At 55.6% G+C, this 27,913-nt stretch overlaps 1 protein-coding gene across 1 annotated transcript; it reads right to left on the bottom strand.

The window, feature by feature from the left end:
• Window positions 1-1,313: 1,313 nt before the first annotated feature.
• On the bottom strand, window positions 1,314-27,347 carry DRGX (dorsal root ganglia homeobox). The gene is made up of 6 exons (XM_077351009.1): window positions 27,041-27,347; window positions 25,628-25,725; window positions 25,253-25,354; window positions 19,515-19,687; window positions 17,421-17,533; window positions 1,314-4,132 (listed from the first exon to the last, which is right to left on the bottom strand). The coding sequence occupies exons 1-6, from the start codon at window positions 27,072-27,074 to the stop codon at window positions 3,867-3,869; spliced, it is 786 nt and encodes a 261-aa protein (XP_077207124.1). The 5' UTR covers window positions 27,075-27,347; the 3' UTR covers window positions 1,314-3,866.
• Window positions 27,348-27,913: the final 566 nt, after the last annotated feature.

Genomic DNA, 27,913 nt, shown 5'->3' on the forward strand with positions numbered 1-27,913 from the left:
GCCCTCACAGTATTGACAAAACTGGCTCTTATGCTAGTATTAAACTTTTGGGATAGCCCCTTATTTCAAGGCCTCCCAACTGGAGCTGGTTTGTGATTGGGTAGAGTTATTTGCATACCTAGAGGACACTTCAGGCTTGGATCTGTTCCGGTCTGGCTTCCGGACTGCCCACAGGGTTGTCCCTGATGGACAACCTCCGATGACAGCTGTATCAAGGCGGGTGGCCCCTGCTCGTGGTGCTTGACCTCGTGGTAGCATTTGACATAGTTGATCACAAATTATTGGCTCACCATGTCAGCAGCACAGGGATAGGGGAGACAGGTCTACAGTGGCTGGTCTTCTTTCCCTACTTGATAGCTCGCCCATATAAAATTAAACATTCCTGCCCTCTCCCCCTAAGCGACAGCGCACTTTCTTTGCATGTAGAAGATTCTAGGAATTTAGGGTTGCCAGCTCTGAGTTGCGAATTCCAGAAGATTGAGGTTGAAGTCCTGCAAAGGGGGAGAGATCAGAAGGAAACTTCCCCTCCAAACCTGTCATTTTCTGCAGGAAAAGCGACCCGTCACCGGCAGATGAGTAGTGATTCTGAGGCAACTCCAGGCCCCTCCTGCAGCTTGGCAACCTTTCCCAGGATCAATCTCTGAGGCCTCCAGTTGGCACAGACTCCCACAGAAGGCCTGGGAAGTTAGCATGAGGGCTGCCAACCTTCAGGTACGGCCTGGACCTCTCCCATCATTATAACTGATCCCCCAGACGACAGGAGGCCGAAATGGCTGGCTCCCCTTGCACACTCCGCCCTCAGTGCCTACACACACACACACACACACACTTCTCCCAGGATTCCCATCCCACCGTTGCCCCCCTGGTCAGAGGACAGAGCCACTTAAGTTCAGCCCAGGAAAGGGCAGCTGCATCCCAGGTTGAGGCTCCCGTTCCAATTCATAGCTGGCTTCACTCTCTCTTATGAAGGGGCGTTTTGTCCCTCTCACCCCACTGACACGTCCTGGGCTTGTTCCGAGAGCAGCCTCAGCTCCCGGCAGCCCATGACTTCCTCTGGGATGGTGCCAGGACTCCAAGGCCTGCTTCAGACTGCAAATCTCTTGAGCAGGGTTGACTCCCCACCCCTGCCCACTCCCCCACCCATTCATCTCTTCCTGACATGATTGGCAGAAGCCTGTTCAGGGATTGTGTCACCCCCCCCTGCAACAGACACACCCCACCCAACACGAAAAGTACAGGAATCAAGTTAGGAGAAAACCAGACCCAAAAAAAGAGAACACCTTTTTTTCCTCCGGGTGTTTTTTCTCTCGAAACGTCTTGTTTATTGAACCAACAGAAAAGACCCCATGCCGCAAACCGTCACCCCCCCTGCCCCAGGGCTCCCTGCTCCATCAGGCTTTGCCGGGGTCTCCGGTTCTGCAGAGTCACTAGAGTGTCGCGCCATGAATTATTAAATCAGCGCTTCGTGGTAATACATAATTCCTTATCAATTATTCATGCTAATGTGTGTGTAGTTTACTTAATTGTGTTATTGACGATCAAAAGTAATTTCCTGAAAATCCTCAAGGACAGAAAATTTAATCAGCATAACTACTTTTCAGATGCAATGCTGTTAAGTATTCTTAATTTGCTCAACAGTTCACTTATTTATGTACCTTTCTGGAGGAAAAATGAGTTTAATCAAACCATTAGAAGAGAAGAGTCAGTGGATGGAAGGGCCAAGTTCACCTGAACAATGGGTCATTATGCTGCAGTGAAATGGAGAGGGCCTCTCTGGCCAGGCTTTGCAGGGGTGGCCCGTTCAGGAGCAGAGGGTGAGATCACACTGTCCGTTGCCTTCTCTCCCGAGGGCGGCTTACTCTTCATGTGGATCTTCCCGTAAATGCTTGAGTGCCCAATGGGAACAGGATCCTGGCTGGACCCCCAAATCCACAGGGATCCTGCCAGGCTTGGCAGCAGAAAGGGCCATTGTCACAGCCAACTTGCAGCCAGAACCCCACCCTGGACTCCCCACACATAATAGACCCAGCTTGGCTCCCAAGATCCAATGAGGGGGGCGAGTGCCAAAGGAATTGCTCAGAATGTCCTCTTGCAACATCCCTTCCTTCTGTTGGGGTCACGAGGAAGACCCGATATGAAAAGCAGGGGGCCACCACCAGCCTCAAAAGGAGGCCCGCACCCGTGGATGGGGCTTAGCTGTTCTGCACCTGCGACCGGTGCATTGTCCATGGCCCAACCGGGTGGCCTTTCTTCGGCGTAGGAAGGCTATTTTATGGGAGACAAGACACTCCCGAGGAGTCAGCTGGCCGTGCAGCCACACTGGCGGCCTCATGTTGGAAGCACAGGCAACTGACCGGCAGCCAGAGGCTCACGGGCAAGTTCGGCATTAGGTTTCCCTGTGATGGCGGCGGGGGGGACGACAAAAATGACTCTCGGGGGGGGGGTAACGGAGCAGGTCAGGAAGGGGGCACAGGTCAAGCGCCGGCCAGTCCAGAAATCCAGTCACTTTTTATTAGACTGCCCTTGCCCATGTCCAGTAATCTATTTAATGCCCCAAACAATTCACGTTCAGGGACCACGGTCAGGGTGTCTTTTCTGGAAACCACCAATTGCTTTTAGAAGGTAGGCGGGGCCAGAGGAAGTTTTTGCCCAGCAAGGCTTCTGACTGGCCACTGGAAATTTGATTGGCTGCAGCAGCTGGCTCCACCATCTGCAACAGCCATTTTGTGTCTGTGCCCACCACCCTGTGCCAGAATCCCAAAGATGCCCACAGCCCCCCGAAGGTTGGGGACCCCAGTCTGGTGGTGTCCAACCTGGACTCTTTGGAACACGTTCGGCGTCCCCAAAGGCAGCTCAGAGGGCTCCTTCAGAAAGAGCGGCATTGCCTGGAATCCTCACCCAGACGTCAGCCGTGCCACTAGGAATGCACCGAGCGGCTCCAGAGGTTTTGTCCTCTTTGCTTCAGATGGAGAGAAGAGAATGAATCGTGAGGCCTACAGAACGAGACACCAGGGGAAACGTGGAGGTGGCTCCTAGACATTCCGCCCTCATGTTTTGGAGGAAACGGCCCCAGTCGAGCAGGGCACCCCGTTTCTCTGACCCAAACTACAGAAGCCAAGAAGTCAGCGCCACTTGCCGGTCAAAAGCAAAGCCCCCGGGGGCGGGGGGGGGGTGACCGACAAGGCCCCTGCAGGGAGTGTCTGGGGCAGGGTGTCACCTCCGGCATAGGACTTCCTCAGCCTTGGCAAGAGCCACAGAAGCTTCCTCCTGAAAGCACAGGATCTGGCATCCAGAGCAAGCCCTCCTGGAAGGAACTCCCCTCCAGCCCTGCTTTGACTCTCTGCATGTTCCCGCAAGAGGGTGCCAGTTCTGAGCTGGGAAAGATCTGGAGATCGGGAAAGCGGAGCCTGGGGAGGGACCTCAGCATGGGCCAATGTCCCAGAGTGTCCCCCCCCCACCACCAAAGCAGCCATCATCTCTGGGAAAAGTGATTGTGGATGTCCGGAGATCAACGGGAATAGTGGGAAATCTCCAGGTCCTGCCTGGAAGTTGTCAACCCTGCACACGGGCCCCTGTGAGGTGGTGCTGAAGGAAGCCTCTGCCCCAGGGTTAGGGCACTCCATCTTGGACAAAGGCCCCAGGCAAAGCTGCTTCCCAGGAGGGACTCCTTGCTCCAGACGGGCTCTGGATCAGAGAAGGTCAGAGGGATCTGAGCAATTCGGAGGCCCCTGAGCAAGATGACTGCAGAGAGGGCCGGAGAAAGCCACCACGCGTCCATGGGTGGGATACGTGGAGGAGAGCCAGACACAGGTCTTTCTGCAGTGGTGCTTTGGAGGGAGAGGTCGGGGGGGGGGCCCAGAGAGGCCTCAGACATTCGCCTCGCTTTCGTTCTGGTCCACGGCTGAGGGGGGCTTGTGATCCAGGGCGGTCTCTGAGCCTGGCTTCGCCCCTGCGGTGGGGCTGGGACTGCTGGAGGCCAGGAGGTTAGCGGACTGCAGCACCGCCTCCGAATGCTCCCGGGCTTTCATGCGCAGGGCGGCCACGCTTGCTGTGCGATTGCTCTGGCAGCCGTATGTGGGGAGGAAGGAGAGCCCCACGTGGTCGGGGACGCAGCAGGAGCACAGTGGGCTACCTGGAGGAGGAGAACAAGTAAAAACACCACCTGTCTCACTGGAACCAGCCACATGACTTGGGGGGGGGGGTTACTGATGCTGCTGGTACCCTCAGCTCCAATGACACTCTAGACCGCGTGGGGGGGGATTCTCATCCCAGGTCCTGCTCACTTACAGATTCCCACCCCACCAGCATCCAGACAGGTACACCTGCGAAGAAGCCCTCTCCGGCGTCAGACCATCGGTTGCCCAGGCCCCATTCTGCGGACTCTGACCGGAGAAGGCTCTCCACAGTCTCAAGCTGCCGCCCCTCACCTTGTCCTGCACCTAGCCGGAGTTGCCAGGACACGGAGCCTGAGACCCTCGACTGGCCAAGTGGGTGCTCTTCCGCTGCAGCCCAGCCCAGCCACCACTTCCATCACAGTCCTGCTCCTAGGTGGCTTCATATTTCCCCCCGTCCCGGGGGGCTACGCAGGGTCAGCCTGGGCTATTCCTTGCATGGGAGACCCCCAAGGAAGGCCAGGGTGGCTGCAGAGGCAGGGAATAGCAGGCCGCCCGGCTACTCTTCTTGCCCTGAGAATCCTAAGGGTGGGCAGGAGTCTGCTGTGATTTGACAGCGCGTTCCTCCCTCTCCCCACCTAAGAGACACAAGAGCAACTAGAGAAAAGTGAACGGGAAGAGACCAGACAAATAAGGGAAGTCAGAAGAGCCAAAATGAACATAATACAAAAAGTAATGCTGAACATGCAAAAGTAACACCAAGTATTTTGCTTCATTGCTTTCCTCGGCCTCCATCAAGACCTTGATAGGCATGGGAACCGCCTCCTTGTCACTCACCCAAGGGGTGAGCTTTGGACTGAGGCTAGCTAGCCAATGCTGCCCTTTAGAAAGCTGAAACGGCCACTCCAGAAGGTGGATCCTCCTCAAATACTTCTCTGTGTCTAGATCTGGCTGGTTAAAAGTTACCACCTGACTGCATGTGTCTCTAATGCCCCACAGCAGCACTCCCCAATTGATGCAGGAAGCCTGCAGGCGCCCCTGGGGGAGAGAGGCTCACGCCCGTCCAGCATTCAGGGCGCTGAGGTGAAGGCTTCTGTGCAGGCTTAGCAGCCAGCCCTCAGGCCCCCCAAGACCGCAGAGGTCAGACCGGGGAAAGAAAATGGCTGCGTTGCAGGGAGGATGACTCTAGGGCATCATGACCCGTTGAGGGGTTGGGGAGGGACTTCAATGGGATCGAATGCCATAGAGGCCACACAGCAAAGTGGCCATGTTCTCTGTTGCCAGAGAGCATTTACTGTCCCAAGAGGTCTCTAGCCAAGGCCTGGAGCTTCCAGAGGATGACTGCAGCTGAGGGGGTCTCTCTATCAATCACCTGGAGATTGGCATCCTCCCCCCCTTCCCAGTTCTACTCCCAAATCTTCAGGAATTTTCCAGGCTGGAGTTGGCATCCCTAAGTCTGAATGCGGCTGCAAAGAAAAAGCTTCCATAGTCCCCCCCCCCCCCTTTCTGGGCTGCTGACTTGGACATTTGCAGGCCCAGATACTGATCCCCCACCCCCCACGCCCACCGTCTCTGGTACCCTAAATTAAAACACACAATTAGGTCTCCATTAGGTTACAGCAGATTGTGCAGAATTGATCTGAAGCACCTTCCTCTGCTGCATGACATCATCCTTGAAAGGCTGGGCTGGGACATAAATACTTAATGTAATAAATACAGTCTGAAATATTTGATCCACTTGGCAGTTTAATTGATCTGCCAGAGAGAGACTGACAGGAAAAATTAAATTAGTCCTGCCTCTGCTCTGCCAAGAGCACATTTCGATCCTAAGGGGTACCTGAGCCACGGTCTGCTGCACAAAGGACCCACAACAAGGGGCAAAGTTGGGATGGGGTTGTCAGCTCTGGGTTGAGAAATACCTGGAGATTTGGAGGTGGAGCCTGAGGAGGGAAGGGGAGGGACTTCAGGAGCAGGGATGCCAGTCCCCAGCTGGGACCTGGGGATTCCCCTGGAATCTCCAGGAGAGAAAGGTCCGTTCCCCCGGAAACCGCTTCAGAGGGTGGAGACTCCATAGGATTCTGCTCCACTGAGGTCCGACCCGACCCCAGCCCCCCTCCCCCCCAATCACCTGGGATTTCCCAACCTAGAGCTGGCCACCTCCTTAGCAGGGCCCATACAGCTCGCCCTCTCAAGCAGCGTCCAGGCAAACTGATCTCTGTGGCCTGGGAAACAGCTGTACCTGCAGGAGGCCCAAAGGCCAAGGACTTCACTGAGGACGACCAAAAGACGAGGGACGAGGCGAGCTGGAAGGCAGCAGGCCTGGAGTGCCCGGCTGCCAATTGCTTGAGCTGCTCAGCCCCTGCCCCCCTTGATCCCTTCCAATCACCAAGACACCTAGATTGGCCTCCTGCTGCCCTCCCCAAGCAGCCTCCTTGGGAAGCAAGCAAAACTGAAGGGGGCAGCCTTCTGGCAGGGCCTGGGGACCCCCCGGAATGCCAGCTCACCTTCAGACGGGGTGGGGTGGGGCTCACCTGACCAGGAAGCAGAAGCTGGGGACAAGAAGAGCAATTCCTAGAACTACAAGTGACAAAGGTAGCTCTGGGCACGGTGAAAATCTCTGTGGTCTATCAACGATCTTATCTTAGGGACCTTGGCTGGGGAAATGTTGCTGCTTCTCACCCATGAAGTTCCCTGGGAAACTTTAGGTCAACCTACTTTGCAGGATTGTCATGAGGAAAAAACCTGAGGCAACTTCCTGTGAGTGACATCCTGAGCTCTTGGCCACATTTATTAATGTAGGAGACAAATAAGCTACGAAATGCCCCCAGAAGCCTCATAGAAACAGAAGAGTGGGAAGGTACCTCTAGGTTCATCTAGTCCCACCCCTTGCACCATACAGGGCCTCACAATTACCTGTCCACCCACAGAGGGCCCAATTTCATGCCCAAGTGACCCCCCCCCCAAATCTCCACCATCCCGCCTGGCCTGGAGGGAATTCACCTCCCATCCCACAGCGGTAATTAGCAATTCTCTGGGTCTGCAAGGAAGGGCCACAAGAGACTGGCACATCCCTTCCTGCCCACCCACTCACCATCTGCCTAGATTCCAATAATCAGCATTTCTGTCAGGTGACTAACCAGCCTCTGCTTGAAAACTTCCAAAGATGGAGAACCCACCACCTCCTGAGGAAGCCTGTTCCATTAAGGAACTGCTCTAACTGTCAGGAACTTCTTCTGGATGTTTAGCCCAAAATTATTTTGAATTAATAGAAACCCACTGGTTCTGGTCCGACTCTCTGGGGCAACAGAAAACAACTCTGCTCCATCTTCTCTATGGCAGCCCCCAAGTATTTGATGATGGCTATCATATCACCTGTTAGTCGTCTTGTCTCCCGGCTAAACAGACCAAGTTCCCTCAACCTTTCCGGATACGACTTGGTCTCCAAACCCCGCACCATCTTTATAGCCCTCCTCTGGATATGCTCCAGTTTCTCTACATCTTTCTTCAGTTGTTGTTAGGTGCAAAGTTGTGTCCGACCCATTGTGACCCCATGGACAATGATCCTCCAGGCCTCCCTGTCCTCTACCATTCCCATTTAAGTTTGCACCTACTGCTTCAGTGACTCCATCCATCCACCTCATTCTCTGTCGTCCCCTTCTTCTTTTGCCCTCGATCTCTCCCAGCATTAGGCTCTTCTCCAGGGAGTCCTTCCTTCTCATGAGGTGGCCAAAGTATTTTCACCTTTCTTCAGTAGTGGTGCCCAAAACTGAACACAGTCCGCGCATGCGCTTTTGCGCCGCTGCCATGCCGGCGGCCGCAGCTGCCCCTCCGGGCCGCAAGCAAACCGGCCGCTAAAGTGGCCGATTTGTTCGCAGCCTGGCGAGCTTCTCGCTTCGGGGGGGGGGGAGAAAGAGCCGCGGCCTGGCACCAAGGCCTTCGCGGTCCGTCACTGGGCCGCAGCCCGCGGGTTGGGGACCACTGCTGTATACAATAGGACTATGACATCTTGTGATTTTGATGTGATGCCTCTGTTGATACAGCCCAAAATGGCATTTGCCTTTTTTACCGCTGCATCACACTGCCTGCTCATGTTTAGTTTACAGTCCACAAGTACCCCAAGGTCTCGTTCACACACAGTGCTACCTAGAAGCGTATCCCCCATCCAGTAGGCATGCTTTTCATTTTTCTGACCCAGATGCAGAACTTTACACTTATCTGTATTAAATTGCATCTTGTTCTCATTTGCCCATTTTTCCATTGTGTTCAGATCTCGTTGAACTCTGTCTCTATCTTCCGGAGTATTTGCCAGTCCTCCCAATTTGGTGTCATCTGCAAACTTGATGAGTAGTCCCTCCACCCCCTCATCTAGATCATTAATAAATATGTTAAAAAGTACCGGGCCGAGCACCGAGCCCTGAGGTACCCCGCTACTCACCTCTCTCCAGTCTGATGAAACACCATTGACAACAACTCTTTGAGTGCGGTTCTCTAACCAATTCCCTATCCACCTGACTATCTGAAAATCCAGATTGCAGTCCTTCAACATATCCATCAGAACATCATGGGGAACCTTGTCAAAAGCTTTACTAAAATCCAAGTAAATGACATCAACTGAATTTCCACGATCCACCAAACCTGTTCCCTAGTCAAAAATGGCAGTTTTTAAAAGTGTTCTGCCCTGCTGAGGGCTCTCCCCTCCCCAGGCTCCACCCCTAAACCTCCAGAGGTGGCAGCCCTATCATCTAAGCACTGGCCGTAGTCAGCCTTCCTTGGCTTCCAAGCTCTGGCATGTCCCGGCCAGTCTGGGCTATTCAGGCTCCCCTCCGGGACCCTCCCTCCAGGAGCATAGGAGGGCACCTTCGTACCTTGTGAAGGAGAGGCTGCATCCTGCAAGGCACCCTGGTGCACGTGCTGCGAGCAGCCGCAGCCCCCACCCCCGCCCCTTCTGCCCGCCCCCAGATGGCAGCTGGCCAGAGCAGCGCCCTTGTGCTCCTGGCCACGGGCTGCCTTTTGCCACCACACGGGAGACTGCCAGCCACAGCAGAGCCTTCGGGATCAGGGCCAGGCCCACTGCTCTGCTGGGGACTTGGCAAGATCTGCTGTATTCCCTTGCTGGGCAGCCCTGCAGAAGCAGCATCCAGGCTGCTCTCTGATTCCGTTGGCTTTTGCTCCTACAAAAGATGCTGGACTTCAGTTCAGATGAGGCCTGGGAATTCAGACCATTCAGGCATCCCCCCCCCCCCAAGCACAACGGAGCTCTCCCCCTCCCCCCTCTCCCCCCACCCCAGCACCAAAGGGCCTCGAACATCCAGTGAGCCAGCCTGGCCAGCGTCCAGGCACAGCAGTCTTCCCTGGATGGGCAGAGGGATCAGGGACCCTGAACTTCCACATCAGGGGTGGGGGGGGGGTTGAGGGGCAGGGGGGAGAGATACACTAAGGTACGAAGGTAGCCAACTCCAGGTTGGGAAATTGCCAGAGATTTGGAGGATGGTGCCTGGGGAGAGCAATAGCCACATTCTCCAGGAGGCCCAAGCTCTGGTGACCAGCTATAATCTTCAGACCCACCCACCCGGGAGCTCCAGCTGCCTTCCTGCCCTGATGGCAACGGCCTCATGGCTGTCCCCAGGCCCCCTCCTCCTGGGCCACTGTGGCCCCAGCGCTGGCATGGAGCATGCTCAGCCTCCATAAAACGCTTCCTTCTGCAGCCCTGAATGATCCTGATCGATCCTGCCCAGGACCTTGATGTATAATGCAAGCGCTGCTTTCCCATCAATGGCTCAGGCAGCACAGCCAGCACAGCACGGGGAAGGGGGGAGCATCTGGGGAGGAGTCACAGCAGCAAGTGCAACCATCTCCCTCCTCGCCTGGACACTGGGGCAAGAAGGCTGCGGAGGAAGCCCCCCGAACAAGTGGAGCGGATGTCCCCCAGCCCCCCTCCCTACAGCGCCAGATAATCCCTCTGAAAAGTGGGGATTCTTGTTTACCTCATTAATAATCTCCTCCCCATTAATGAATTGCACTCCTGCCTGTGCCCATTAAGAAGCCACTCTGAGGTTCTGGCTTTTAAGCTTGCTGATTTCACCCAGTGCATAAATAAATCAAAGGTAGTTTCCCTTTGTAATTCTGCCTTCGATCAAAGGCTCCACAATGCAACCACATGAATAGCCTCGATGTTCTGGACAAGGGAAGAAAGATTCACCAGCAAGCATCTTGGGGGTGGGGGGGGGGGGCTGCTATGACTCCCTTGCATTGCATCCGGCATGGAGGGTAGCAGCCAAGATGTTCCTTCCTACTTTAGGAAGCAGGGGGATCGTGGGGGAGAGGCTTATCCCAGTTTCAAAATATTTCCTTTTTGGCAAAGAAGAGGCATGGAGCCAAGGGCTTGTACCAGCCATGTCCAAAAGTTAAACGGGAACGCCAGCAGGCAAAGGGTTAACTTCTCTCCGCCCTCCCCCCAAACACACCACCACCTCCCCCAGCCCTTGGGCCTGGTCTTCAGCCCGCACCTTTGGACATAATTGGTCCTCTGTGCCAGGCCTGTGAGAAGATGCTCTCTGGGGACACCGCTGCCTTCTGGGCTGAAGGGATGCGTGAAGCTGAAGGCCGGCCGGCCACATGGGCCCGTGACAGAGGCTCTGGGGTCAAGGTCTAATGGACTTCAGACACACTCATAGAGTGGCAAGGGTCTTCAAAGTCATCTAGTCCAACCCCCTGCAGAGGTCAGGAAATTAACAACTACCCATAGTGATCCCAATTACATTCCTGGACCCCCCCCCCCAAAAAAAAAACAAAAAACACCAGACTCCATGGCCAATCTTCCAACCTGGAAGGAATTCACCTTCTGATCCCAAAGTGGCAATCGGCATTCCACTCGGTACGCAAGAAAAAGCCACGCCCCCCTTCTGCCACGCCCACTCACAAGCCGCCTGAGTCCACAGAATCAGCATTCCGGTTCAATATTGGCCACAAACCTGACACCTGCCGTGGGCACACGGCAGAGGAACTCACCTTAAGAGGAACTACCTTATTCACTCAGCATTGCAAGGAGGAAGAAGGAGCCTTGGGCTTTCACAGTGGAAAGAGCCATCTTAAGACAACAGCAAAAAGGAACAGAAAGCCCCCTGGGCCATGGCCAAAGCAGGGCAGCAGGCGGGACACCCAAAGTCCCTTCCCCCTCCTCACAGTGCTAAGGGAAGGAGCAGTTCTTCCGACGGTGAGTCCAGCCCCGCACCACACGGCTGGCGTGCCATGCATTTGAAGCCCCCCTTGCAGAAGGAAAGGATGCAGCTTCCGTGAGGGGCACGCTTGCAGCTGCAGCCTGGCCCCCTGGAGAGCAAACTCAGCCCTGCTCTCACGAAGCTTATCCTTTTGAGCCCCCCGTTCAGTGTTTCCTTTCTGATGATGTTGGAGGCGTGGACACCATGGCCCATAATGCTTTGTGATCCGGGAGTCCCCCCCCCCCACACTCTCCCTGGTGAGGTAAGTACTCTGAACGCCCTCCCAGCATTTATTCCTGTGCAGCTGGGCCCTGGAAAGGGGCAGGCCTGGGGCAAACCAGGCCCCGGAAGCTGGCAGTCCCAACCCAGCTCTCCTCTGGTCTTCCACGGCTATTCCGTCCTGTTCCCCAATGGCCCAGCCTGGTGCTCCTCTCCTCCCACTCATTTGATCTTCACAACAAGCCTATCAGGTAGGACAAGCGGAGGAAGAATTGCTGGCCCAAGTCACCCACCAAGCACTGTGGGGCAAGGAGGTAAACCCCAGCCCTCGAGCAACCCTATCCTCAGGTGCCCCCTCGGTCCCTCTCCAGCAGTTGGCCTCAAAGCAGGGTCTGTCCTCAAACACTGCAAGCCAGGCGGATGAGCATCTTCCTCCCGGCCAGGAGAAGGGAACACCTCTCTGTTCTGAGGACTGGAGCTATCCTGATGGCGCAGGCGCATGAACCAAGCCACAGACTGTGGGAGGATGCAGCATTATTCCCAAGGGCTGCCCAAGGAGGAAATCCTCCCTCAGCCCTCTAAGTGGCCGCAGAGACCACCCCCGGGATTCCCAGCGAGAAGGAAGACCTGTGTGCAGCAGAGCCTTCCGGGAAACCTTTCCCATCCCTCTACCACAGCCCATGAAAGGACTGCAAGTGATGTGTGTGTGTCTGTGTGTGTGGGGGGGGGGCACTGTCAAGATGTTTGATGTCTCAGAAAACTCCCTCCTGGTCTCAGCAAGCCCTGGCAGAGATAGAAAGATAGAAAGGAGAGAGAGAAGGAAAAAAGAGAGAGATGGAAAGAAGGAAAGAGGGCACGAAATAGCTCCCCTTTTAAGTATTTCATCCTTATCTTCCACCTCTGTTGCATGAATTGTACTTTAGAGGCTGTGGAAAGGGGTGTGTGTGTGTGTGTGGGGGGGTTATCCCCTTCCTTGATGTTAGTCTTTCCCCAGCCCCAAATGCTTCTGCTGCTCTTTTCACAACTAACCAGCCTGCCGCCTTCCTCCTGCAAAGTGCCTGCAGTAACCTCCGTTGCTTCCCAGTCCGGGAAATATTGCCAAGGATTGGGCCCACTTTGGCTAACTATTTCAACAGCCCTCTCTGTCCCGGGAATAGGGAAGGCCTTGTGAATAGAGGCCCCCCCCCCACCCTCGCCTCCTTCCAGAATTCCGAATGTGCCCACGGCCTCAAGCAGGTCGGAGACCCCCACTCTAACTACTGTGCCCCCCCCACCCCGCTCAGCCAAAGGGGAGAAGAAATCCCAGAGGGGAGAAGGAGGAGACAGACAAGTCAAGGACATGTAGGAAGAACGGCTGAGGGGACTGGGGGGAAGGGAGGGAGTCTAAAGGGCATTTACCAAGTCCTTAGAAGGGAAATGGAAGAGAAAACATATGTTGATCGGATCCACTGAGATTAGGCCAAAAGATTATTTCCACAGAACTGCCGGGCAGAGTAAGGTTGAATGCTGGGAGGGGGATAGGGACAGAGAGAGATGCAGAGAGAGAGAGAGAGAGAGAGAGAGAGAGAGAGAGAGAGAGAGAGAGAGAGAGAGAGAGAGAGAGAGAGAGAGAGAGAGGTGGAAAGAAAGAGAAGAAGAGTGAGAGATAAAGAGAGACAAAGAAAGATAGAAAGAAAAGAGAGACAGAGAGAGAGGTTGAAAGAAAGAGAAGAAGAGTGAGAGAAAGAGAGACAAAGAAAGATAGAAAGAAAAGACAGAGAGAGAGAGGTTGAAAGAAAGAGAAGAAGAGTGAGAGATAAAGAGAGACAAAGAAAGATAGAAAGAAAAGAGAGACAGAGAGAGAGGTTGAAAGAAAGAGAAGAAGAGTGAGAGAAAGAGAGACAAAGAAAGATAGAAAGAAAAGACAGAGAGAGAGAGGTTGAAAGAAAGAGAAGAAGAGTGAGAGATAAAGAGAGACAAAGAGAATGAAAAGAGAAAGGGAGAGAGAGGTGGAAAGAATGAAGAAGAGTAAGAGATAAAGAGAGACAAAGAAAGATAGAAAGAAAAGAGAGAGAGGTGGAAAGAAAGAAGAAGAGTGGGCGATAAAGAGAGACAAAGTGATAGAAAGAAGAGAGAGGTGGAAAGAAAGAAGAAGAGTGAGAGATAAAGAGAGACAAAGAGTGATAGAAAGAAAAGAGAGACAGAGAGAGAGGTTGAAAGAAAGAGAAGAAGAGTGAGAGAAAGAGAGACAAAGAAAGATAGAAAGAAAAGACAGAGAGAGAGAGGTTGAAAGAAAGAGAAGAAGAGTGAGAGATAAAGAGAGACAAAGAGAATGAAAAGAGAAAGAAAAGAGAGAGAGGTGGAAAGAAAGAAGAAGAGTGGGAGATAAAGAGAGACAAAGAGTGATAGAAAGAAGAGAGAGGTGGAAAGAAAGAAGAAGAGTGGGAGATAAAGAGAGACAAAGAGTGATAGAAAGAAAAGAGAGACAGAGAGAGAGGTTGAAAGAAAGAGAAGAAGAGTGAGAGATAAAGAGAGACAAAGAGAATGAAAAGAGAAAGAAAAGAGAGAGAGGTGGAAAGAAAGAAGAAGAGTGGGAGATAAAGAGAGACAAAGAGTGATAGAAAGAAGAGAGAGGTGGAAAGAAAGAAGAAGAGTGGGAGATAAAGAGAGACAAAGAGTGATAGAAAGAAGAGAGAGGTGGAAAGAAAGAAGAAGAGTGAGAGATAAAGAGAGACAAAGAGTGATAGAAAGAAAAGAGAGACAGAGAGAGAGGTTGAAAGAAAGAGAAGAAGAGTGAGAGATAAAGAGAGACAAAGAGAATGAAAAGAGAAAGAAAAGAGAGAGAGGTGGAAAGAAAGAAGAAGAGTGGGAGATAAAGAGAGACAAAGAGAATGAAAAGAGAAAGAAAAGAGAGAGAGGTGGAAAGAAAGAAGAAGAGTGGGAGATAAAGAGAGACAAAGAGTGATAGAAAGAAGAGAGAGGTGGAAAGAAAGAAGAAGAGTGAGAGATAAAGAGAGACAAAGAGTGATAGAAAGAAAAGAGAGACAGAGAGAGAGGTTGAAAGAAAGAGAAGAAGAGTGAGAGAAAGAGAGACAAAGAAAGATAGAAAGAAAAGACAGAGAGAGAGAGGTTGAAAGAAAGAGAAGAAGAGTGAGAGATAAAGAGAGACAAAGAGAATGAAAAGAGAAAGAAAAGAGAGAGGGGTGGAAAGAAAGAAGAAGAGTGGGAGATAAAGAGAGACAAAGAGTGATAGAAAGAAGAGAGAGGTGGAAAGAAAGAAGAGTGAGAGATAAAGAGAGACAAAGAGTGATAGAAAGAAAAGAGAGACAGAGAGAGAGGTTGAAAGAAAGAGAAGAAGAGTGAGAGATAAAGAGAGACAAAGAGAATGAAAAGAGAAAGAAAAGAGAGAGAGGTGGAAAGAAAGAAGAAGAGTGGGAGATAAAGAGAGACAAAGAGTGATAGAAAGAAGAGAGAGGTGGAAAGAAAGAAGAAGAGTGGGAGATAAAGAGAGACAAAGAGTGATAGAAAGAAGAGAGAGGTGGAAAGAAAGAAGAAGAGTGAGAGATAAAGAGAGACAAAGAGTGATAGAAAGAAAAGAGAGACAGAGAGAGAGGTTGAAAGAAAGAGAAGAAGAGTGAGAGAGAGAGACAAAGAGAAAGAAAAGACAGAGAGAGGTTGAAAGAAAGAGAAGAAGAGTGAGAGATAAAGAGAGACAAAGAGAATGAAAAGAGAAAGAGAGAGAGAGGTGGAAAGAAAGAGAAGAAGAGTAAGAGATAAAGAGAGACAAAGAAAGATAGAAAGAAAAGAGAGAGGTGGAAAGAAAGAGAAGAAGAGTGGGAGATAAAGAGAGACAAAGAGTGATAGAAAGAAGAGAGAGAGGTGGAAAGAAAGAAGAAGAGTGAGAGATAAAGAGAGACAAAGAGAATGAAAAGAGAGAGAGAGGTGGAAAGAAAGAAAAGAAGAGTGAGAGATAAAGAGAGACAAAGAGAGATAGAAAGAAAAGAGAGAGAGAGGTGGAAAGAAAGAGAAGAAGAGTGGGAGATAAAGAGTCTCAAAGTGGCTTACATCTCCTTCATTCCTCTCCCCACATCAGACACCCGGTGGGGTGGGTGAGGCTGAGAGAGCCCTGAGATTCCTGCTCGGTCAGAACAGTTTTATCAGTGCTGTGACTAGCCCAAGTTCACCCAGCTGGCTGCATGTGGGGGAGCGCAGAATCAAACCCGGCAAGCCAGATTAGAAGTCCGCACTCCTAACCACTACGCCAAACTGGCTCTCTTGATTTCTCGTTCTATGTGGGTTGAATAATTGGGTTGCCAACTCCAGGCTGGGGAACTCCTGGAGATGTGGGGATGGGACCTGAGGAGGACAGAGAGCACCCATTTGCTCCAGGGGAACAGATCTCTGCCGCCTGCAGATGAACTGCAGCTCTGGGGGTTTCCCAGGCCCCACCTGGAGGCTGGCATTCCTAAAGTATTGACCCTGGTTTCATTCGAAAAGTGAATCCATGTTGGGCCTATCTCATGAGGCATGTGTGAGCACTCAAAGGGGGCCCAGGCGCTCAGGAGCAGCTGTATCATGCGGGGCTGGGAGGTGGGTGGCCAGAGCTGGGAAGGGGCCTTTGCTGGAGGGCCACGGGAGGCAGCACTGGTTCCCCCTGGAACACCGGGAGGTGCAGGCTGACGGCCCAATCCTGAAGCATCGCTACTTTCGACCCAATAAAGGCCACACTAGGACTGCCCACCTCCAGGTGAGGTCTCAAGGCCTCCGCAGAATTAGAACTGATCCCCAGACAGGAGAGATCAGTTCCCCTGGAGGACATGGAAGCTTTGGAGAGATATATATAAAAAGAAAGATGGCTGTATGACACGGTATCCTGCTGAGCCCCCCCTCCCTAGACCCCCCCTCCCCCAGGCTGCACCCCCAAATCTTCAAGATTTTCCCAACCCAGAGCTGGCAACCCAAGAGCTCACCAGCTGTCCGATTGAGGTTTTGCCACCCTTTAAGTGCACCATTCATGACAATCAATGTAACAAAACAAAGCAACCATCCAGCCAGAAGGGCAAAGCAAAACGAGAACCCGGCAGCCTCTCTCAACTTTTGGACCATGCAGGAGCCCTGGAAAGAATTTACCCGGCTTTGAGAAGCCCTGGAAATGATGTCAGCCGGTCACGCCTCTCTGCCACACTCCCAGAAGTGACATCACCATCTGCGTTAACAAGCAGGCTTGGGGGGGGGGGGGGGGAGGTGGTTTAAAGCAGGAGTAGCTATGCAGGCTCTGACCCCTCCCAGGCACAGGAGCCAGGAGAGAGAGGACTCACTCATGCTTGGGGAGAGGGGGGAATGACTGAAGGGCCCAGTTCCCTAGCTTGTGTGTGTGCGTGTGTGTGGGGGGGATTTCCAGCCTGGGGGAGCCGGGGGGGGGTCCATGGCCTTTCCCCGCTTACCTTAGAGCAGTGGTCCCCAACCTTTTTATCACTGGGGACCGGTCAATGCTTGACAACTTTACTGAAGCCCGGGGGGGGCAGTCTTTTGCCAAGGGACGTTGCTGCCGCTGCCTGAGCCCCTGCTCCACTTGCTTTCCTGCCGGCGCCCCTGACTTCCCGCTGCCCACTGGGAGGCGCTGCCAGCAACAGTCAACTGCCAGCGCAGTGCTATGCCGAGCGGGAGCCCCAGCCATGGCGGCCGCAGGAGAGCACCAAAGGTGAGCCGGCAGCACAGTGGCAGGGCAGCCCCCGAGGCAGCAACCGGGGAGGAGGAGCCGCGGCCCGGTACCGACTGATCCACGGACCGGCACCGGTCCCCGGACTTAGAGGACTCAGCCACCAGCTAGGGAACTGGGCCCTCGGGAAGCTTCCAGGATTCCAGAATGTGATTCCAGAATGCTGATCCTTACCTTTGAGAGAGGCCACGTGGGATAAGGCCTGAGCATAAGTGGCCGTGTTGAGGAGGGTCCCAGGCAGGCACGAGGGGAAGAAAGGCCCGGAGGGGCCGACCCCTCTGCTGAGGCTGCAAGGAGAAGGAGGGAAAGGGTCAGAAGAAGGCTGTCCCCTGTGGATCCTCCTTCCAGCCGCCCAGGGAAGAGGGTTTCCTCGCCTCACAGCCCCTGCGTAAGGAAGATCGTGGCTCTCCCCAAGGATGGCGCCTTCTTGGAGGGACTGGTGCCTTTGAGGAGGGCCCAGGAGGCCCGTGCCGGAATGCAAGGCAGCCGCCGCCTTTCCCATCCTGACTCCTGGAGTTCACATTCAAAGGAGAGTCGCTACTGATGCCCTGCTAGGTTTTATGGCTCAGCTGGGGGTCCACCCTGTCGTGGCCCCAACACTTCCGAGAGACTGAAAAGACACCACCCTTCTCTCCCTTAGAGGCACATGGATTTCTGCCAGGAAAGAAATGTAATCTCAGTTGCTTCCCAGTCCAGGAAATATTGGCGAGGACTGGGCCCACTTTGGCTATTTCAACAGCCCTCTCTGTCCCGTGAAGCTGCCACGGGGAAAGCCAACTTTATTCCTAGTCCCTTCCAGCTGCCACAAACTCATTTCCGAAGACAGTTTTGCTTGATTTATGGTTTTGAAGGTTTAGATGGATAAAAAGCGAAGCGCAGCTGTATTTAGTTCCTTCTTTTGCTGTACGTGATCTTGAAAGTGTTGGCCCAGCATTTGAAGGCTGGCCAGAGGCGGGGATGTCCCCCTCAGTCACTCGGAGGCCCCAGCCCTGGGCTCTGACTCCCTGCCGAGGCTGCTGGAGGACAAACGCTCATTCAAGGGAGGACTGGCCAGTTCACTTACAGGGGAATTTCATGGTGGGCCACTGCCAAGCCCCCGCAACTCTGTCCACGCCTCAGGGGCCGCTTGGGCCAGACCCCTCCTCAGCCCGCCCGTGCCCCACCTGTCTCCTCCCGTGCCACTTCCAGTTTGGGCGAGGATCTGGCTGATGGAACCCGTGCCTCTTGTCAGCCCCCCGAAGGGGAGCATCCCTGCAGGGCCCATTGGTGGAGCCAGAGAGGCTGCCCAGTGCCCTCTCTCCAGGCCCGCTTCTCCCCCTACTCTTGCTCGAGTGCCCATCGTCTTGCCGTCCTTCCAACTAAGCCAGAGGTCTCTTGCTTGCCACTAGGACTGTGCCCTCGACCCCAGCCCCTGGGACTCGCACAGGCTCAACCTCAGGGACCACTCCCCAAATTTGAGTTCTCTTCCTGACCTCATCAAGGAAGGATGCCGTGTTCCTTCCCCAGCTGCAACTTAGAATACCATTTTCAAGCAGGCATGCTCTGTCTGACGATGCGCCCAATCTAGGGTGGACCAAGGGGTCCCAGGCAGAGCAGCCTTCTCTCGGCACCCAAGGGAGGTGGGGGGAGCACACAGCAACAGGGCTTGAGTAAAGTGTGTGGATCCCCCCAGGGCTATTTGGGCTTTGTCAGGATGGCGAGGAGCTCCTTTCACTCCACAAGGGGCACATCAGCAAAGCGGGGCTAGAAAGACGGCAGGTCCCCAATTTCGGGGACTACCATCTTTCTCCTTTGCTTACGCGGCTTTCCTGTAAAACCACTTTCTGCACCTCTCTGGCATGTCCCATGTCTGACGAAGGAGCCTTGACTCCCCAAAGCTAACGGACCAGCACAGCAAGTACTCCAGAGCTCTTCTCACATGCAGGGGCTGCCCATTTACTGCCTTTCTGGAGCTCTCTGCCCGAGCAAACATTGTGCCTTTGCTTCCCTCACCTCAAGCTTCCAGCCCCCTGTTCCATGGGGACTCCCTTCCTTTCCCGCTTCCCCTCTTCTTCCTTTTGTATCTTTAACCATTCTGGGAAAACCTCCAAGTGTCCAGCGGCTCCTTCCTCCAAAAGACCACCCCGGGGCCTCAGCTGCCCACCCCGCCCTCCGGTCTCATCCTAAGGCCAACCCTGGCAGATGGCAGGATGGATGGACCACAAGCCTCCTGAGCAGAGACATCCTTTCCTGCCCCGCATGGCCGAAGCCCGACAGAAGGAGTCTTACCTCTGTTGAATCTCCAGCGTTTCCTTCTTACTCCTGGCTTGGTCCGCAGGTGAGGGGGAGCTCAGATTCCTTCCAGGGGGGGTCACCTCTGCGATCATTTCCTTTGGCCCTTCCTGATCCGAAGCTCCTCGCTCTGTTTTTCTCCATTTCGCCCTCCGGTTCTGGAACCAGACCTGAATGAGGCAGAAGAGGAGTAATAGGCAGCCTGGCTTGGGTGACTAGAGACATCATGGGTGGTGGCATGGCCCTGTTGCTACAAGAGGAGACCCAGGCTGGGTCAGGGAACTGCGGCTGGAACATCTGTACCTCCTTCAGCACTTTGTGCAATGAGCCATGCGGGATGTTTCACAATGAGACGCGTGTGACTTCCGACAAAAAGAAGGGGGGTCAATTAGCATGAGAACAATGAAGCTGCCGGGCACTGAAGGGCCCCAAGAAAGGAGCACGGCTGGCCCTGCATGAGTGAGGACGGGAACTGGGGTCTCCCAGAGCAGAGTCTGATTTGCTCACCACTGACTTATGAAAAAACTCAACAGGTTCTTGAGGTCAGAGACTTACAGAGGGAGTTTCCCCCGGCCTGCCTTGGCAAAGCAGGGCTTTCCTGGTGGTCACCCCTCCAAGCACCAACCAAGCCAACCCTGCCAGACCAGCCTGGTTTCCTTCTTTGGCCAAAGAACGGGCTTACTCGATCGTGGAAACTCAGTGGATGTTGTTTACATGGATTTCAGTAAGGCTTTTGACAAGGTCCCCAATGATGTTCTGAGGGGTCAACTGGAGGAGACTGGATTTTCAGATGGCTACGTGGATGGGGAACCAGCTAGAAAATCTCAGCCAAAGATTAGTTGTCAACAGTATTTCAGCCGAGTGGGGGGGGGGGGTGAGCAGTGGGGTGCCTCAGGGTTTTTTCCTGGGCCCAGCACTTTTCAACATTTTTATCAATGGTCTGGATGAGGGGGTGGGGGGACTCCTTATTAAATTTGCAGATGACACTAAATTGGGAGGAGTAGCAAACACCCCAGATGATAGAGACAGAGTTCAACGCGATCTGAGCATGCTGGAAAAGTGGGCAAATGAGAACAAGATGCCATTCAATAAGGAGAAGGGCAGAGTTCTACTTCTGGGTCACAAAAATGAGCAGCATGCATCCTGGGTAGCAGTGTGTGTGAACGAGATCTTGGGGAACTTGTAAGCTAAATATATAACAGTATATATACATAGACAGTATAAAGAAGGCAAATGCAGTCTTGGGCTACACCAACAGAGGCATCACATCAAAATTGCAAGGCGTCATAGTCCTGCTGTGTACCACACTGTATACCTGGAGTCCTACGTGCAGTTCTAGGGGCTGCACTTTAAAAAAGATGTGGATAAAATTACGAGGGTTTAGAGGAGAATGAGAACCATGAACCAGGGCCTGGAGACCAAGTTGGCTATGAGGAAAGCCTGAGGGATTTGGGAATATTTAACCTGGAGAAGAGGAGGTTGAGAGGAGACATGATTGCTTTAAGTATTTGAAAGGTTGTCACTTAAGAGGACGGCAGTTGGCAGCAGAGGATAGTAAAAGGTTTAAACCACGTATAGAACAGTACCTGCTAGATATCAGGAAAAAAATTCTCACAGGAAGAGTAGTTCGGCAGTAAAATGGCCTGGATGGCCCCTTCCCCCTCTAGGATTCTAGTTCAGCCGTGGAATGGGCTAAGGAGGTGGGGAGCTCCCCCTCACTGGCGGTCTGCAAGAAGTAGCTGGACAGATCCTTCTCCTGGATGCTCTAGGCCAGTGGTTCTCAGCCTTCCTAATGCCACAGCCCTTTAATACAGTTCCTCATGTCGTGGTGACCCCCGACCATAAAGTTATGCAAGTGTTCTTTCACAGAAATTAAGCCGAAACTGACCAATGGCATGTAGATCCATTGCTTATGATTGCGTATAAATTGTTTTTTCCCCCGGGATTTCTTAGTTCAGCTCTGCCTCTTGTCCCACCATGCTGATCCCGCTCTTTTCTGCTGCTCCAAACAGACAGATGCTCTATCTACCCCGCAAGGCTGTTGCGTGGATGGCACACACCCCTCCCCGCAAGCGGCTTGCCCTGCCACAAGCCCTGCGAAAGGGTTGTTCGACCCCCTAAGGGGTCCCAACCCCCAGGTTGAGAACCACTGCTTTAGGCTGATCCTGCATTTAGCAGGGGGTGGGACTAGATGCCCTACCCGCTCTAGGATTCTAGGGGTCTAGTTCAGCAGTGGAAGGGGCTGCCTAAGGAGGTGGGGAGCTCCCCCTCACTGGCCGTCTCCAAGCCGCGGCTGGACAGAGACTTATCCTGGATGCTGGAGGCTGATCCTGCATTTAGCAGGGGTGGGACTAGATGCCCTTCCCGCTCTAGGATTCTAGGGGTCTAGTTCAGCAGTGGAAGGGGCTGCCTAAGGAGGTGGGGAGCTCCCCCTCACTGGCCGTCTCCAAGCCGCGGCTGGACAGAGACTTATCCTGGATGCTGGAGGCTGATCCTGCATTTAGCAGGGGGTGGGACTAGATGCCCTTCCCGCTCTAGGATTCTAGGGGTCTAGTTCAGCAGTAGAAGGGGCTGCCTAAGGAGGTGGAGAGCTCCCCCTCACTGGCCGTCTCCAAGCCGCGGCTGGACAGAGACTTATCCTGGATGCTGGAGGCTGATCCTGCATTTAGCAGGGGTGGGACTAGATGCCCTTCCCGCTCTAGGATTCTAGGGGTCTAGTTCAGCAGTGGAAGGGGCTGCCTAAGGAGGTGGGGAGCTCCCCCTCACTGGCCGTCTCCAAGCCGCGGCTGGACAGAGACTTATCCTGGATGCTGGAGGCTGATCCTGCATTTAGCAGGGGGTGGGACTAGATGCCCTTCCCGCTCTAGGATTCTAGGGGTCTAGTTCAGCCGTGGAAGGGGATGCCAGAGGAGGTGGGGAGCTCCCCCTCACTGGCCACCTTCAAGCAGCGGCTGGATAGATCCTTCTCCTGGATGCTTGAGGCTGATCCTGCATCGAGCAAGGGTGGGACTGGATGGCCCCTTCCCCTGCTAGGATTCTATGAGTCTAGTTCAGCCGTGAAAGAAGGTGGACAGATACTTATCCTAGATGTTTGAAGCTGATCCTGCATTGAGTTTGGGGTGGGACTAGATGGCCTGTCTGGACCCTTCCAACTCTATGGTTCTAGGCTTGGCTCCTAAGATCTAATGGGCCACCCAGGTCAGGGCTTTGTATCATAGCAATTAGTTTAAAAATGTACCAAAACTCTCTGTATTAGAAACTGGTGTATTTCTATAAAACTAGAGTATCAGCTTGTTTCTCTAACTAGCTGGTGCACTGATGGAGAGTTTTTGTTTTTTGTTTTTAAAGAAAATTCTGTCCACTAGTCATGCACACCTGCACAGGCCACCTGGGAGTTGGTGACAGCAGCTCTGGAGGAAAGAATGCCTCATGCCAGGGGAAGCCAAACACTTCTGCTGAACTTGACTGCAGGACTATACGGCTTTGCCAGGGCAGAAAAACTCCCTGCCTGAGTGACAGTGGAGGAAACACCCAACTGAAAAGAGGATTGCAGTGTTGCTGGGCATTGTGCTTTCTGCAATTCACGGTTTGGGGTGCTTTATTATTATTATTATATTATTATATTTCTATTCCTACTATTCTTATTTAGTGCGCTTTTAATTGCACGCATCAGCACAAGCTGCATGACGATGGTATCTGCATTCTAAATGCAGGCGCGTTAAATGCAAAGCCTTCCTTGTGTCTTAATTGAATGAAGGTCACAGCTATAACAACATTTAATTGAGCTATTTTTCATTATCATATTTTAATGACTTCGTTGTGACAGTTTGCCGGCTTCTGAGGAAGGCGGCCTGATGAAGTCGTTCATTTCCCTATTTAGGTTTTGTTTGACAACATCATCTTCGATTAAGACGTGGCTTCCCAGCACATTAATCACATTTGAATGAGCATGGGCAGCAATGTAAACACCACCAACACCCCCCCCCCGCCGCCGCCCCGTGTCCCGGCATGAAAGCCGCCCGAAGACCCCCCCCCCGGCCTCTATTGTCTGCTTGCATAATAGCGGGAAGCAGGGCCCCGCAAGGCTCTGACGCCCCCCACCCCTATCTCGCCCTTGCACCTTTCCGGGAGAAGTTATGATCTCCCACTTCTGAATGCCCAATAATTGTCCCATTTATCTCAATTTGCAGCCTGGTCTTCAGGCACCGATTGCTAAAATGGCGTTTTAAGGCAGGTCGGAGGGGGGCAGAAAGCCCCCAAGCTGCCGTCCCCACTCCTGCATACGAGCAAAAGGGAAATTTGAATGTCCAAATCGCCACCATCATCATAATCAGTGTAATTTCCCCGCACATGACCAATGATTCATGTTCAGATTTAATAATCAGGGTCGCATAATCTGATTAGAAGAGGAATAATTTGTTTACAATCCCCAGTTTACTGTCGCAAATTCCATTGTCCCTATTTAGCCGGTGGGTTTGCAGAGACACTAAGGCCCCCCAGGGGAGCGAAGGGTGCGGGAGGGGGTCCAGCCAGCAGATCCTGGCATCGTCCTCACCCTGAGGCGCCACAGAAGCAGGCGTGGGAGCAGGGCCAGCCTCCAGCCAGGGCGGCCAGGATAACCAGCCCGCAGGCCTGGCCCACGCCGCAGTGCAGGATTCTGTGCTCCTGCAGAATCCCTCCCCAAGCCCCGTCCCGTCCTGTTGCCGGATGCCCCCGACAGGCGTGGGGAAGCCCTTGGGAAGCGTCCAGGAGAGCCTCATCTCCGCCAACACCTCGCGGGGTCTGGCAGGCGCTCACTGCGAAGGCGCCGATCTGGCCCCGCACGGGAAGAAGCCATCCAGGGCCTTCTCCTCCTCCGACGGGCTGGGCTCTTGCTTGGCGGGGGGGGGGGGGCTGCCGGGAGCCGCCCTCAGCCACATTTCCCGTGAGCTCCACAGTGTCGCCACCCCACGGCCCGGGACCCTCTTGCCCCAGCAGCCCCGGGAAGGCTCTGGGCGGCTGCCACGCGGAGGGAGGGAGGCAAGCAAGGAGCCACAGAGGGGAGCAGGCGGAGGGGAGAGCAGCACTGCCCCCTGCCCCCTCCCGGGCAGGAAGGCCTGGAGCTCAAGGGAGGGAATAGCTGGGTGGGGAGGGCAGGACTCTGGCAGGGAGCTCCCCCATGTGCGGGGCCAAGGTCCGCGGCTCCGGGTTTGCCTGGCTTCATCCTTGCCCCAAACAGAAGGCCCGGGAGGGAGCTCCCAGCCGAGACTTCCCTCCTCGAAACGCCGTGAAAGGCCGTCCGGGCACCGAGGTGGGCTGGCCCCCAGGGGCACTTGCCCAGGGCCGCGGAGGGAACGGGGGGGGGGGGGGCATCCCAATAAGGGAAGCCTGCTGCTCACCTGCCCGCCAGCATGGAGGGCTGGATGTCGCGGGGAGAGCCGCAGCCCTTCCGAGCACCTCGCTCCCCTGCCCTGGCCCGCCCCCCTCTCCCTCCCCAATGCAAGGAAATGGATGCGCATTGATGTAATTTAGTACCGTCGAGACGCGGACAAATTAGTGTAGAACATTATCACTGGTTAATTATGAATGACCGATTAATCAACCTAATCTAATATTCCACATTATGTTGATGTTATTAAAGTGCATCATGAAAATGACAGATCGGCTTCATTTGCAGGTTGGGGCCAAATGTGCAAAAGCTGCTCCCGCCCCCCCCCCCCCCCGCGGGGCCAGACAGCGGTCCGGAGGAGACCTACCTGGACGCGGGCCTCCGTCAGGTTGATCTTCATGGCCAGCTCCTCTCGGGTGAAGACGTCTGGGTAGTGGGTCTGGGCGAAGACGGCCTCCAGGGCTTCCAGCTGGGCAGGCAAAGAGAAATCAGCCGGGAGCGAAAATCCGGGGGGGGGGGGGGAGAGTGTGCCCGCAGGTGTCCTGGGCATGACTGCCCGGCAGGGAAATCCCCGGCAATTGGGGCCGAAGCCTTCGGATCAGCCGATTTCTCCAGAAGAAAGGACCCCTGGAGGTCTGGAGGAGTCATTCCGGGGGCTCTCCAGACCCTTTTGGGACCCTGGCGACCCTGCGGAGCTTCACGCCTGAGTGGGGCCGAGGGTGGGCTGGGGTCAGGGAGGTACCTGCTGCAGGGTGAAGGTGGTCCGGTTCCGCCGCTGCTTCCTGCGCAAGAAGCCGTCGTCGAAGTCGGCTGTTGAAGGGCCCCCGAAGGGCGCGGCACCTGCGGCCAGGAGAGAGGCAGCGCCTTAAGGCACACCGCCCTCCCCCCCCCACCCCCCGCGCTCCTGCCCGGCCACCGAGGGGAGAGAAGGGTCCTCCTGCGCCCCTGGCCCCAAGACGCGCTGCCTTTCCGTGGGCCGGAGAGCCCAAAGACCACGCCGAAGAGGCTCAGCCCCCTGCGACCCTCGCGGGGAAGGGAAGGGAAGGGAAGGCGCCCGCGACCCCGAAACACAGCGGCCGCCTCCCGCCCAAGCCTTCGGCTCGAGGGTGGTTGGGGACGGGGCGGGCCGCTCTGGCAGACGCCTGGCAAGCTCCGCACGGCCGCAGAGAGCCCTGGGCGCGAGAGAAAGGCGCTCCGGAGCCCCCCACCCCACCCCGGCCGGCCGCGATCCCTCAAGGACGCAGCCGCCCGCCTGGACGCGAAGGGGTCGCTCCCGAAAAGGGCCTTTCCGACCGAAGCGCCCCGCTCCGGAGCACAAAGCTGGGCAGTCGCCGCCGACGGAGAGCGGAGAGGCGCCGGCCATTTACTCCCGAGGAGCGACAGTTAACGTGCGTCGTAGCCCCGCGCTGGATCGGGATCCTCGGCACACTTGGGACGGGCGCCGCCGGGAAAGCGGTCCGTGGCGCCTGCCGCGCTTCCAGGCCGCTCCAACTGGCATTCGGCAACGAAAGAGCCAGGCCCGCCGCCCCGATCCACCGCCGCTCTTCGGAAGAAAGCCTCGCGGAGCCCACCAGAGCAGGCCGAGGTGCCGAGCGGTCAGCCCTTCGCGGTCTTCCTTGCCCGGCAGGAAAGGGCGCCGGGTCAACGGCCTCCCTTCCCAGCAAAGGCCTCAGGCCCGGGAAGGGCCGGCTGAGCGACGGGGAGAGAGCGGCGGCGGCAACCAGGGCCGAGACCCCCCCGTCTCTTCTCCCCCCCCCCCCCCCCCAGCTGCCAAGCGCCGAAGCGCGCTCCGCTCTCCCAGGCCAGGACGCCGCCCAGAGAGCCGCCTGCGTTTCGCCCTCCCCGACGGCAAGGGACGAGCCCTTCTGCGCCCCGGGCCAACAGCAGGCTGCCTCGCCGGCCCCGCTCTCCGCTCCCCGCTCCCCCCTCGCCCGAGGGCCCCGCGGGACGGCCGGAACAGCGGGCCGATTAGAGGCGGAACGGGGACATCTGCCGCGCTCCTCGCGCCCGGCCGAAGGGCAGGTGGCCAAGTGGCCCTGCGAGGCGGAGGAGGAGGAGGAGGGGAGGAGGAGGCGGCCCGGCCCGGCCCGGCCCAGCCCCCCTGCCCGGAGCCCCTCTTCGCCGCCTTGGACGGCCCCGGCCCCGCGACACTCACCCTCGAGCTGCGGCGGGCAGTGGAAGTAGAACATGGTGGTGGCGGCGGCGTTGGCGGGCCGAGGGCTGCGCGGGGGCTGCCGCGAGGGCGGGACGGACGGAGGCCGGCGTCAGGCCGAAAGTGGCCGGGCGGGGCTCCAGGCTGAGCGAGCCGTCGGGCTGGCGCGGGCGCTGCTGGCGGTGCCGTCGACGGGCGCCCTTCTCGGCCGGGCCGCCGCGCGCCGCCTTTTATAGGCTCCCGCCTAATGGGCCTTCATCCGATGACTCCCCGCGCGGCCCGCGGCGGGGGCGGGAGAGGGCGGCGGGGCCTTCCCCGGGAGCCACGTGGTGCGCCGACGGGACCCGCGCCCGCCTCGCTCGCCGGCCCACGAGGGGTCCCGGCTCCGCCCACCCGCCCGGCCCTTGCCCCGTCCGCGGGCTGAGCAGGGCTGGGACGGGGCGGTGTGTGTGTGGGGGGGGGGGGGCTTCTGGCGCGCTGCCTCCCCCCCCCCGCCTCCCCCGCCCCCCGCCCGCTAATGGGCCGCCTCGCCGTGCCGAGGCGAAGTTTGATTTTGTTCGCGGCGGGGGGCCTCCGGCTGGCGCTCGCTTCCCGTCTGCAAATGGGCTGCGCTGGGACCGGCGCAATTACTTTTAAAGCGCATCGGAGACGGGCGGGCTGCCCCGCTGCCGGGGGCGAGAGTGCCTGGCAGGCCCGGGCGGGGCGAGGGGCGCGGAGCGGCTCCTCAGGGGCGGCCTAATAGCATTACGCCGAGCTCATCGCCGCCGTGGCCCCCTGCCCGGCCGAGCGCTTCCCCGGCGGCAGGCCTGACGAGATTAAAGGGGGATTAAACAGAACGGGATTGGGGTTATTAAATGCGCGTAATTAATTTATGCG

The sequence above is a fragment of the Paroedura picta genome, chromosome 8, assembly GCF_049243985.1.
Source record: "Paroedura picta isolate Pp20150507F chromosome 8, Ppicta_v3.0, whole genome shotgun sequence".
NCBI classification, from domain to species: Eukaryota; Metazoa; Chordata; class Lepidosauria; order Squamata; family Gekkonidae; genus Paroedura; species Paroedura picta.